Here is a 12,500-nt window from a genome sequence, read left to right as displayed (position 1 = left end):
GGGAGAGGCACACTTCAGACAGTGATCTCAGTTAGGCTAGCCTTTAGTAAAGGATACAGTTAGCAGACTGAGCTGCTTCTTGATGCACACTGAGAATAGATAAACAGCATGATTTGCACTATTTGTGATTCCTGTCATACCAGAGGCTTTCAGCTCAATAAACAAAAGTACTGGCCTTGAGTCCCCCCTTCTCCTTGTTGATTTCCTGTCTCGCTTTGGACTTTGATGGCCACAGTACAAAAACTAAGAAAACACAACTTGCTATTTGTTTCCATGACACAGCGTGTCAAGGAAGTAACACACATATAATATTTGTTGTTCAAGCATAAGTGCAGTGACTGTTTTTCTTTGCATTATTTGTTCATCAGAAATAAAAACCCAAATGTACCAAACTTGGAAATGACAGTCATTTTTAAAAAAGCGTTCTGGACCATACATGCTGAAATGGATATTACTTTTTACATGTCATGTCATGTCATTGGTGGAAATTCTTGCCATAGTGTTTAGGGATAGGCCTTTATACTGCCACATGTGATAGACACAGTGTGCTGTCGCAATCAAATTTGGCGGACGTACATGTGACAACACAGTGGTGGTGATTCATTAATAGGTGGTGCTAGAACAAAACAACTTTAAAATGTACCTCAAAGGTCATACAGCTAATTTACTGGCACAATTCATCCTTAACCTGATAAGTCTCAAGTGACACTTAAAACATACAGTAAATAGACTGCAGCTACATTCTAATTTAAAAATATTTATGAAATCCTGTTTGCAATAATCAAATCTGAAAATGTCTTTGACAGAGAAGACGCTGACAGAAATGTAAGAATCTCAAACATCTGTTTTAATAACAAGAAACAATGAACAATATCCACCAAAGTGCTACAAATTAATATAAATACAGTACAATATATTAAGAATATCTGAAGTAAACACACACACAGTAGAATATATTATAAATGTATGAAGTAAATGCCTCTTTGTGTTTTGAACTGAAGAGAGGGAAGGTTTGAAGGAAAAGAAACAGTAGTCAAACTTCTGTTAATCTGAAGGCAGTTTGGCTGTTAGGACGGAAAATATCAAATTTCTTAAAAGGAAATTTTCTCTTGTTGCCATTAGCTGTGTGTATTTCTTGGCCAGGCCAACATTAGTGCATCCAGGTTGGAAGAGATATAACCAGAAGATAAAAGGTCCAGGAGAAACTGTACTTCTTCACTCCGGTAGGTAGCGCATCTCCTCACAGCTGAAGTCTTTACTCTATCTTCTCTAAGAATAATAAGAAAGGCAGAAGAGACAAACGTGTGAGTAAATATTAAACAGTCTGTCAGATGGACAGGAGAGTGTGGATTACGGGACACATCACATTTGTATGGATGTGCATTTGACAGCATTTAGTACAATACCTGTGACTCTTATGTGTAGTTCATCTGACTGCTTTTGAACTGTTAATGCCTTCTCCACTGACACGCGGCCTGACTACTAAATGATCTGCTTATTACATCTAAAATAGATTAAATAGAAGAAAATGTGCTTGCAAAACATATTTCTTTCAGTTAGTTTTTTCTATTAAAAATCATGTCCTAAATATGGCCGTCAATAATGACTAATGTTCATAGACCGTATTGATGTTTTATCCAATTAACAACACATTGCGTGAATTACTGCCAGCCATTCTCCAAAGCATATCTCACAGTTTTAAATCGATTTCCCATCATGCAGACTGGTTGCAACTTATTTGATTATGCTGTAAAAATCAACTTGTTTGATGTTGTGTTATCTCATTTGTGTCAAGTTACATTATCACTGCACTATAGTTGCAAGGATTGTTTTGAAAGTTATTCTGCTGGTGTGTTCAAGGATGCTCAGACATTTGGTTTAAGACTCTGCTGCAGACTAACAACCTGTAATACACAATTCTGGATCAATAAATAAATGCAGCCAATTGTTCACTGTGCATCTCAAGCAAAATTGATTATTTTAGCTGATTTTCATATTGCACTGAAATTAAGGGAAACATTTGCCTGCCAACAAAAGCAGAGGAAATCAGTCGTAATTACTTACAGTAAACTACATTCATTTTGTAGTTAATCGGCTAAAATCTGTAATTAACAAATAAATAAAACAACAACCATTATAGTCCTTAAGCGCTGTTTTAATAGTACAGTTTGACCTTCGGTATTGCACTTGCACTAGCTTTAGGAGACAGTGCAGCAATAAACTACAGTATGTGTCCAAAGTTAACCATCCCTGTAATCGAAGGGGATGTATTGTCTACAATTGTTTTCTGGATTGATAAAATATGGACATACGTTCAAATAGTTTCGCCTTTGTGCTGTGGATTAACAATGCAGGCATGATATGAGGAAGTTGTGTCAGAGCTAAATAACTCAGGAATTGGTCAGACTGACACTTCTAAATGGGAACTGAGACTCAAAACCCACCCCTACTTTTCACTGTACATTTCCTTCTTTTATTCCTCAGATATTGTTTAAATAAGTATATAATAATGGCATTAAAAAGCTGTTAGAAAACCTGGCAGGCCATATAAATATAAATACATAGATTTTTGACAGAAAATAGCCTTTCAAACTCTTACAGTGGAACACTGATCTGTGCTAGTCTTTAGCTCATTATCAAGAGCACCACATCTACTATTATTCCCTTCTCTTCTCTCTGTATTTGAAACACCAAACTGTTTGCGTGTGTGTGTATGTGTGTGTGTGTGTGTGTGTGTGTGTGTGTGTGTATCTTAGATACAGAAATACAATTTACAATCCTCATTAGAGCGAAAAGCTGCCGTGCAAACATCAATACAGGATGAGAAGCATGGCTGATGAAGGAAGGCGTAGGCAAGATAAGAACAAAGGGGAGAAAATGAAGACAGAGAAAGAATGAAAGTGTGGACTGTGTAGTGGAAGAAAAAAAAACTATTCAAAGTGTGGACCGACACAAAGGGAGCACTGGAAAATTCATTTGGCTAAGAGGTAGAAAGATACAGTAAATCTCATCCTGACAGCACAGAAAGACTGTAATCCACAACAGTGCTTCTGCTTCCATGTTGCAACACTTGTCTGACACTCAAGTCTGACTGAGGGCTTGTGAACTGACAAAATTGGAAAGCAGGAGGAAAAGATGAGATGGATTGCAAATATAACCCCAAAATATATAAACATATACTTATAATACACAGTATAGTGAATGTAGTGCCAGTACAGAATACAGAACAAGCCAAATCACAATGTGGGACAGACTATAAGGCCTCTCCTCTCACTACCATGTCACTGGCATAACACAAAAGCATCAGAACACACCCTTTCAATCCGTCTTTCTCTCTGTTGCTCACACACACACACACACATGGTGTTATACAGAGTGTGAAACAGCTTAATACAGCTGTGTTGCTCTGAAACAGCTCTGGCCTGTACTGTGAGAACACTGGCTGCAGTTCAACATTCCTTCTGCTCTTTGGATTGTCTGCTGCCAAGAGCACACTGCAGAGGACAGCTCCCACCACAGGCTCTCAATCATAACATTCACACACACTTAAAGTAATCTACTGTAAATACCCATATCTGATATCACATATTTACCTTGAGCAAGATGAGACCTTTTCAGGGGAGTCAAGCCTGGACCTAGAAGGCGGCCTGACGAGATCAATGCAGTTGAATTCAGCAAATACAAAGGACGACAATAAATGTTATGTTGCTGAGATAATGTCATATATATATATACCTGTCTTGTTAAAAGTCCTAAAAGTAATGTCCTTCTTAGCTCCTTTGTGCAGTGGAGTCAAAGTGATATCTATGATAGGTGGAAGAAGGAGAAACCCAAATTACACACTAGAATATTGTATGTATGTCAGCTCACTTGCCTACTGTACATCTAATAATATCAGGCAACAGCTGGCAAATATTCAAATTATTTCTTTAGCGTTTAATGAGTTTTGTTTTATAATGTATTATTAATTCAGATCAGCCTCATTCCCTAGAGATAAGACATCGGTGTGTCGAAGAGCTATATAAAAATACACTTGCTGAATAATTCTTACCATAGTGCTTCTTCCGGTGGTCTTCTAGCAGGGAGCTCTTTCCTTTCTCTGCTCCTTTATGTATTGGAATCAGGCTGACATCTTTTTCAGGAGTGTAAATCAGACATTTTATAGCAGTAGTTATGAGTAGTAGTACTGAGGATATTAAGGTTAACAGTTTTGAAGTAATAGGCAAGAAAATAGATTGTATCATAAAAACAGAAACTCGCCATGAGGCATGTTTACTGTCTGAAAGGTTCTGCCATCTTTAATCAACTCCAGACAGGATCTCATGTATTCATGGTAGTTTTTCACATTGTCTTGACTGAGTTAATACACATAGTTTACAAATATAACCTTTCACAGCAATGCTGTCAAGCAATGAAAGAACGAGTTAAACAAAATGAGCATAATTCAGTGCACCTACTGTATAACATATATCAGGGGCAAAGTATGAAATGTAGCCCACACCTATGTTTTAATATCTAATTTATTTTCCTGCCAAATGCACTCCTATTTAGCACATGTTGCAGTTGCAGGTCTGCCAAAGCTAGGCTTACCACGATATATAGTGAGTAAGGGAACAAAATGTTAGAACTTGAGAGCTCATAAAATGTAAAGAAAACTGCAGAGACAAAAGTCACCCACTCATATTTGCTAAAAATAGAAAATGTCTGTCGATTTAATACAAAGTGCTTAATTTGTTCCACTTTGTGAACTGGCTGTCGGACATATAACACCTTTCAAACCTAGGCCATTGCAAAGTGAATGTTCAAACATGAAAAAAAAAAAGTCAGGTAACACCTCATTCAACACAGTGGTGAGTTTGCCTCATGGTAGATGTGTTCCTTTTCTTTTGTACTGATTTGACTTGGTTGGTTAGCCGTTCTTATTTGGTGATTTGATGATTGTTTTGAATGATAAATTCATTGAGCTAATATTCTGTAATAATAATCTTATAATAAGAGAAAAAACTTCTGCAGTAAACCAAAAGGAGATTTTTCAAAGCCTTACAACACTTTGACCAACTTTAGGAAACACTCCACAGGTCTGGAAAATGAACTGTGCTTTACAGGAACTATTGCTGTGGCTGGAATGTACTCTTTGACCAATCACATTGAGAGACTGGAACTACTTTTCAATAAGATAGATTTATTGTGCTTCTCAAATGTTGAAGCCTCTTACCGCTCCAGTTTTTCCAGCTTCTCTGTGGCGCTGCTGCTGAATCTTTCTCTGGGTCAGGTTCTGTCTGCTCCACTCTCCTCAACAGGAGGTTGCAGTGGCGAGTCCTGAACCGCTCTGTGGCCTCCTGGAGAACCTTGTGCATGTCACAGCTGTGGTGGCAGGAGCTTTGGAGGGACGCAAAGGTGCGACTGGTCACCTCCTCAAAAGGTAACACACAAGCTAAAGGAGAGAAAGAACAAGGATGCAAGGAATTAACTGTTGATTAATCCAACTGAAAGATCCCTTAAAGGATAAATAAATACAAATAAATACAATAAAGATTATTTGAGTGCCCTTGTTATATAGTCCCAGGCTTCCTAAGTACACTTGGACTTGTAGAGGACAAAGAGAAAAACAAAATGTGCTTAGAATAACACATTGCACTGGCACAAAACTTTATATGTCTGGACCTACTTTGTTATTACTCTAAAAATGTATTACTCAGCTGACTTTGGAAAAAAAGTTTGAAGGGTAAAAGAATTAACCCAGATTCTCTGGACCCAAACAACCCACCACAGACTACGTTTACAAGAACTCTACAGCAAAGAAATCTGGTTTAGTCTTCATGTTCAGAAAACGTTTAAAAAAGGTCACATTTCTGTTGGTTAAAATATATGAGAGGAAGCATTCACTGAGGGGCAGCGTCATGTTCTCCTACCTGCACACCGGATATTAGAGAGTGAGTGTTCCTCCACTGGGATTTTCCACACCTTACTCATCTCACGATCCTGCAGCTCTTAAAATAAAAACAACATTACTTGAAAAAACATGTTAGAAAATACACTGAAAAAAATAAAGGTAAATAATAATTTTTTATAACAGTGTGTTAAAGGCACAAAGCTTTGACTCTTACCTTCTTCATCAGTATATTTAATTTCTATTGGTACACTGTGCCTCACTGGTGCTGGGTGCTTAAACAACTGACTAAACAAAAAAAAAAACAGAAGGAAAAGCAATTATAAAAGCTGTGATTTCCTTTGTTTTTTTAATCAAGTATTCAACACTGAGGAACTTTACTCACTTGTCTGCTGTATGAGGCTCTCTGCCTCTCTCTAGTGCCTGCAGATGGGAAGACATCAGGGATCCAGTACGCTTGCACACTGAGCACCACACATCCCCTCCGCTCGTTTTAGCCTTCTCTTCCCGGATACTTACGCTGAAGCTCTTGTTCTTCAGTTCGCCGTCATTCTCATTCACGATCATGTTTCTGACCGTTTTAAGTTTAATGTTGTTGTCACCCCCTGCTTCTACGTGCTGAAGAGTGCTGGTTTGTCTATATGCTGTGGGGATGGTTGTAATGCTCGCCTTCTGCTGCAGAGGCAGAGGTAAGGTGGGAGGTAGAGCTCGTTGGCCTAGCCCTTCAGTTGAAGCTGATGGGTCTGTGTCTTCCTGCTCATCCATAGCCTCCTAAAGATGAGTATAAGCATATATCGTGAGTCACTGTGCACCATGCTGATTATATGTGTGTGAATGTACATCTGACCTTTGCCTGTCTCTTCTCTAGCAGGTCAATCCTCCGCAGCAACTCTCTTGCTGAGCTCTTGAAGCCTTCCATGTTTTTAAGGGGCTCCACGCTTTCATCTTCCCCCTGCCTCGATATCAGACCAGGCACTCCCAAGGACATGACTTCACAGACAAAGACAAACAAATCGTTATGGGAGCTCCATATTCTACATCCAGCTCACGTATTATTCAATCACTTCATTCTCTTTGTTCATTTGAGTTCACTTTCATTCTCGGAGAAAGGGAAGGAATCTAATCAACTAATTTAAGTACCTAAGAGTTAAGTGATGGGAATGCTAAAATTGCTATAACCAACATATTACACACATAATGAGTTATAGAAGGAGTGAACTTTTGGGTCTTCACAGTATCTGTCATTTGTATTTAATATGCAAGAGCCAGAAAGCTCATTTAAATTATTGAATGTGTCAAAAGTTAAATTTACACTTATCCATTAGTAAATGTAGGTAGAAAATGTACTGTTTTTGGCATTACTTGCTGAATCAATGCCACAGAGAGACTCTGAACCTAGAAAGATGACATTATGCTTAAGGTCTTTAAAAGAGTCCATCTTAGATGATAAAACTACAATTACTGTAATAATAGTTACATTACGATATAAACAAGACTGCTTTAACTTACTGGCCGGTTTGCAGGACTGCAATATGAATGTAGCAGCCTTCCTAACCTCCCCATTTGTATCCTCAGTGAGTAGAGTTATGATAAGAGGCAGGCCTCCACACTGCACCAACTGGGACTGATGCTCCTCTACAGACAGAAAGAAACACACTGTAAATACACAAGTTGTACTATGAGGAAAAGGAAGACTGCTGAAGCAGTGGGTGACACCTTGGAATCAGTCCAACACTACCAGAAAACATTAGACCCAAACAGCATGCTACTGTGCAGTCTTACCAGAGGCCTCAGTACAGTGGCCCAGGGTGAGTAAAACAGAGAGCCTGTCCTCAGGGTCCAGGTGTGGGCTAGCCAGCAGGAAGAAGAGGTGGAAAACCACGCCATACTGAGCCAGACCTGAAGCCAGAAAAGCTACGAAGAATACAACGTGAATGGAGAAGGAGACACTTTGGTTGTTCAAGTGAACTGTTAGAGGTGTGTGTATATGTGTGTGAGAGTGCTACGCACAGTTATCTGTGATGCAAGCCGACAAGGTCTTGGATAGAGTGACAGAAAGCTGGCAAGACAACAAGCTTGTATCTGCTGCAGAAGCCAGTCGAACCAGTGCAAGAGTGAGGGTATCCAGACAACCTGAGGCAGAAAAACTCTCCTGGACACAGGCTGCGAAAACAAATGTATGATTGACATTAAATATTTTTGTTTTTAGTGTCAATTTAGATGTTTTTTCCATAAACATAAAACAAGTCAGCACAAGCCATTCTGTCTCTTTCACTTACAGTTGTTGGCAACTGTCATTGCTATGAAGGAACATATGGGCTGAAAAATCTCAGTGTGCGGCAAAGCAATCTGCTGAAGCCAGATTTTTATTATGGGAAAGGCTGCCACACAAACACGCTGACCCTCCTCTGGAAGACACAAGAAATGCACAATTGAGCGGAAACATTTTTTGCTCTTACTAGTCGCCTGGACGGCAAGAGCATGAATGTTTTAACTGCTTAGTACAAGACCGAGTACACAGGTGACATTACCATTCTGTGGGTTGTTGACACATCCACAGAGAGCACTAGACACAGATGCCCAAAGTTGGTAGGTTTGAGTAGCATTAGCTGCTATAAAAGTAGGCTCTGTTGAGAGGGGGAAAGCGGTCCTGCAAAAATAAATACTATTACACTCACTGTATATGTATGCGCTTACGTGAGTAGGGTTTTTAAATCAAATTTCTGGCATACTTATTTAACCTTAGGGTGACTGACTGTCTACATGAGATTACAGAGTGCTTAGAATTGCAAAGTACCTGAAGAGGTGCAGGAGAATATCCAGGCAGCCAGTGGTTTGGGCTAAAGTCTGTCCTGATTCTGCAATGGCACACAGACACCAGGGCTACAAAGGTCTGCATATATGAAATGGCTTTGAGCTTGTAGACAATTGACAGAACAGCTCAGAAATGGAAAAACTGATCCTGTAACATTAACTCATTATGTCAGTGGAAGAGCCTTGATCTTACTGTTGTTGGCAACCAACACGGACAGCAAATAGACAGACACTCTCTTATGTGTCAGTGGGATGTCTTCTTTCATCAACCAACCAGCAACCTCTGCAAATGTCTCCTTTCGGCTGAGAGAGTTCTTGCAATACACTACCAGAGGGAAAGATAAGTAATGTATTATGAATATTAAAGCTTAACATTACCTAGAACGGACTTGCAGGGGAAAACACTCACATTACACCAGTGGAGTGATATTATTCACATATGTACACAGGCTTGTTGCACACTGGTAGTGGTAATATAAAACACACCACAGGCTCAAATGCCCACATTTGTGTCCTTTGCAGTTTTCAGATTGCCTCAATCTACAGAAAAATGTAGAGATTAACATTATCGTAGTAGTGTTTGCCACTTACCTATAATTTGTTCTACCACCCAGGTTTATCACATATGTTTACCACTTTGTCAGCTGCTACTGGCGGGAACCTAGAAACTTTACAAGTTGACAAGGACCACCTAAATGCATCCACGGTTTTTGGAAGACGTCCACATTAACTGCTGCAAAGGACACAACTTTCTGGACCGCATCCTTTGCCAAGATGCAGCCCTGAACTGGGATTCACACACCACACATGCCTACCATTGGCTTCTGCCAGCGTGCCAAGTGTAAAGAGTGCAGTCTCCTTAACGCCTGAATGAACGATACTGGATTTGGAGAGGTTATACACAAATGCCACACCTCCCATTTCCCTCAGCATGTCCACAGTGTCCTCTGAAATAACACACATTTAAAGTGAATCAGACAGTGGAAAGGTTTCATGTCAAGGTGACTTAAATGGTTAGACTGATAGAGCTGTAGGAGACGGATATTGTGTAAGGACATAGTATGTTTCTGTCATTGAGGGGTTACTATTACCTCTTTTTTCACAGATTGAGAGGATGGTGAGGAGAGCTTGTTTCTGCAAATCAGGACATTTCATCTGAAACTTCAGACACTCGAGCAGAAAACTGAGATCTGTCTTTATGGCTGAAAGCAGAAGGATTACATTTAGACATTTAACCAGACATAAAACAACATTTCTAAATGCATAACGTTACATTAGCTACATTAAATGTTACATAAACAGAATAAAACAATGTCACTTACTATTACGGTCGTTGCTGCAAACCAGTCTTTTATCCATTTCACTCTTTAAATGACTCTGTGGTTTAAAAGCCATAATTGGTAATTAATTTAAATTACAAGAATAGCATTAATTCCTCCCCACTTCTGACCCACCTGGCGTTATTTTGTGCCAACATATAAAAATGCTATTTTCAGAACTTAACGTTGTTAGCTAACTTAGCTAGAGTGAACATTAGTTAGCAACCAAACTTAAATATTCAAGTTAACTTCGTCAAAGTTAGAAAAAAAGTAAAGTTTTTCTACTAATTACTACACTTTTGCCTCAAGAGTACCTAGATAATCCCATATCTCACTGAACAAACGTTTGGGTACATTAAAGTGGCAAAACAGTAGGGGAAAAAAATGATGTGTCATGTAGCTTAAGCTATATAATTTTAGTTGTAGGAGGGAAGGGAGGCTTATTCCCGAACTGCTATTGAATAATATTCTTCAGTAAACAAACTTCTTATATAAAAATATTATATTGAGAAATAATAAAACTAATTCGAAAACAAAATATGGCCTCAAAACGTACAATCTAATTTAATTATATATAAAAAAAAAAGTATTGGGCCACTGATCGAGCTCACGGTGTCTAACCAAAGACAGTAAAGAGACGATCTTTGTGTTAGATCATTGACAGTAACGTTATATAAGTGTCTCACACAAAGATCGTCTATTGAGATCGTTCCTACAATCTTTCTCAGACTTTTCCTTCTCGCAAGAAGAACTACAACACAGCGTCTCATGGCAACGTCAGACGTCATGGCACATCGCCGTCATGTATGGAGTTGATGACAAATCGACATCGATTCATTCCTAACTTTGCTAAGTTTGTACGTATTTAATTAAGTGTTTATTTGTTTTGTATTTAATATTAATTTAAAGCGATCGCTGCGGAGACGCTTTCAGCTCGTGCACAGCTTAGTGTCGCTAATCCTGTACGTTAAACGTGAGCGGAGCTAGCCAGCTAGCACGCTAACTACGTTTTATAAGTTGTCAAGTCAATGTTTTATAGCCAGCTTGCACCTGTTAACGCCACTGAAATGTCCTACGGAGAGGTAACGTTATGCTGCTTGTTATTGGCTTATAGCATGTTGATTATGGCGTTAATTTGAAGGTGGCTAATTCTATCGTATCTAGCTTTCCGGCTGTTTATATGAGCTCCTTCATTGGCAGGTGTGTTGATATCACCATAACCTTATTAATTCCCTTTCCCACTTGACGTATCACAGGGGGATTAAGTGCTGCAACCTCCTGCCAGCAGCGTTGCATTAGAGATGTCTCGACGTGTGTGGGCCAGCGTCCTTCAAAGAGTTTCAAGCTACACGTTTAAATTTCACTCCATTGTCCCATTGCAGGTTTGTATCCTGATTGCTTGCATTTTTAAAACATTTATTTATGGGGTATGATGTTCTAATATTTGCTTTTTCTTGTTCATACAGTTTGGCAACCTTGCAGCAGTTCCCTCTCCTCACCCTGGACTATTCCACCATCGTCACATCTCATCATGGGGTACCTCCAGATCAGACAAGTTGAGCTCCAGTGGTGAGGAGTCAGGAAACAGGTCTCAAAGTAAGCGCCACCTTTCCACCCGACAGGATCTAGACTTCCAGCTCAACCAGGTCCAAATCAACAGTATTCTGCGATCTAACGAGCAGGTAATGTCTCTGTTCTGGAAGCATGTTGTTTAGATATAATTATGACATGTAGAATACCTTTGCAGTTATGAGTAACCCTGTATCAACATGTGTGTGTCTCAGACTGTGAGTGTGCCAGAGTTTGATGGCAGGGGTCTGAGTGCTGTGAGAAAGTTTGAGAGCAACCAGCTGGCTTCCAACACACCTAATGAGGACCGTCGCAGTGCAGCCACCTGCTTACAGGTATGCCTCTTCTCCCCTCTTCTTCTCCCCTCTTTCTGTACATCCGTCTCCCTACTTTTCCTCCCCCTTCTTGTAAAATCTAATGGAACTTTCTCCATCTCTTCTGCAGTCAAAGGGCATGCTGTTTGGAGTGTTTGACGGCCACGGCGGCTGGGCGTGTGCGCAGGCTGTCAGTGAGCGGCTGCTGTACTACGTTGCAGTTGCAATGATGTCAAGGCAGAGCCTGGAGGAGCTTGAGAGATGCATGGAGCATGGCAGACCTGTTCCTCCCATCTTGCAGTGGCACAAACACCACGCAGACTTTAACTATCGTGAATCTGCCTCACTCTACATTGAGCACCTCAGAGTCTTCTGGCAAGAGTTACTGGACAGCGACGAACATGACGAAGGCATGAGGTATGAAAGAGTGTGTTATGAAAGCATATATGTTCATGTACGTAGATATCTACATATTGTTGAGGAAAGGGGATCTCTTTAAACCCTTATCCTCGCGTGTTCTTTAATGAAGCGATAGGAGAAGATTTAGTTTACTCAAAAATCAGCTTTATTCTTAACACCAGTAGAATGTGCAAA

The 12,500-nt window shown here is 39.7% G+C and overlaps 2 protein-coding genes across 3 annotated transcripts in view; one reads left to right on the top strand and one right to left on the bottom strand.

The window, feature by feature from the left end:
* Positions 1-1,050: 1,050 nt before the first annotated feature.
* terb1 (telomere repeat binding bouquet formation protein 1) lies at positions 1,051-10,555 on the bottom strand. The gene is made up of 19 exons (XM_035664250.1): positions 10,027-10,555; positions 9,796-9,906; positions 9,520-9,651; positions 8,898-9,029; positions 8,688-8,748; positions 8,422-8,540; positions 8,170-8,298; positions 7,901-8,053; positions 7,673-7,804; positions 7,400-7,525; positions 6,738-6,880; positions 6,276-6,661; positions 6,108-6,178; positions 5,913-5,990; positions 5,216-5,434; positions 4,052-4,132; positions 3,736-3,804; positions 3,594-3,647; positions 1,051-1,269 (listed from the first exon to the last, which is right to left on the bottom strand). Exons 1-19 carry the CDS (start codon positions 10,097-10,099, stop codon positions 1,256-1,258), a joined length of 2,283 nt encoding a protein of 760 aa, XP_035520143.1. The 5' UTR covers positions 10,100-10,555; the 3' UTR covers positions 1,051-1,255.
* Positions 10,556-10,780: 225 nt separating this feature from the next.
* Positions 10,781-12,500, top strand: part of pdp2 (putative pyruvate dehydrogenase phosphatase isoenzyme 2) — a 3,585-nt gene continuing 1,865 nt past the window's right edge. The window contains exons 1-5 of one of the 2 annotated variants that reach the window (XM_035665338.1): positions 10,781-10,880; positions 11,280-11,405; positions 11,490-11,705; positions 11,808-11,927; positions 12,037-12,323. In XM_035665338.1, coding sequence (XP_035521231.1) covers positions 11,325-11,405; positions 11,490-11,705; positions 11,808-11,927; positions 12,037-12,323 — 704 coding nt within the window. In that variant the 5' untranslated portion in view covers positions 10,781-10,880; positions 11,280-11,324. Of the gene's footprint in view, positions 10,881-10,922; positions 11,106-11,279; positions 11,406-11,489; positions 11,706-11,807; positions 11,928-12,036; positions 12,324-12,500 lie in introns of those variants that run through there. The other variant, XM_035665339.1, reaches the window with a different exon arrangement.

This window comes from Morone saxatilis, unplaced genomic scaffold, assembly GCF_004916995.1.
Source record: "Morone saxatilis isolate NCDOM2014 unplaced genomic scaffold, NCSU_SB_2.0 Contig2, whole genome shotgun sequence".
Lineage (NCBI taxonomy): Eukaryota > Metazoa > Chordata > Actinopteri > Moronidae > Morone > Morone saxatilis.
The sequence above is the reverse complement of the archived record's forward strand: the minus strand, read 5'-3'. Positions and strand labels throughout refer to the sequence as shown.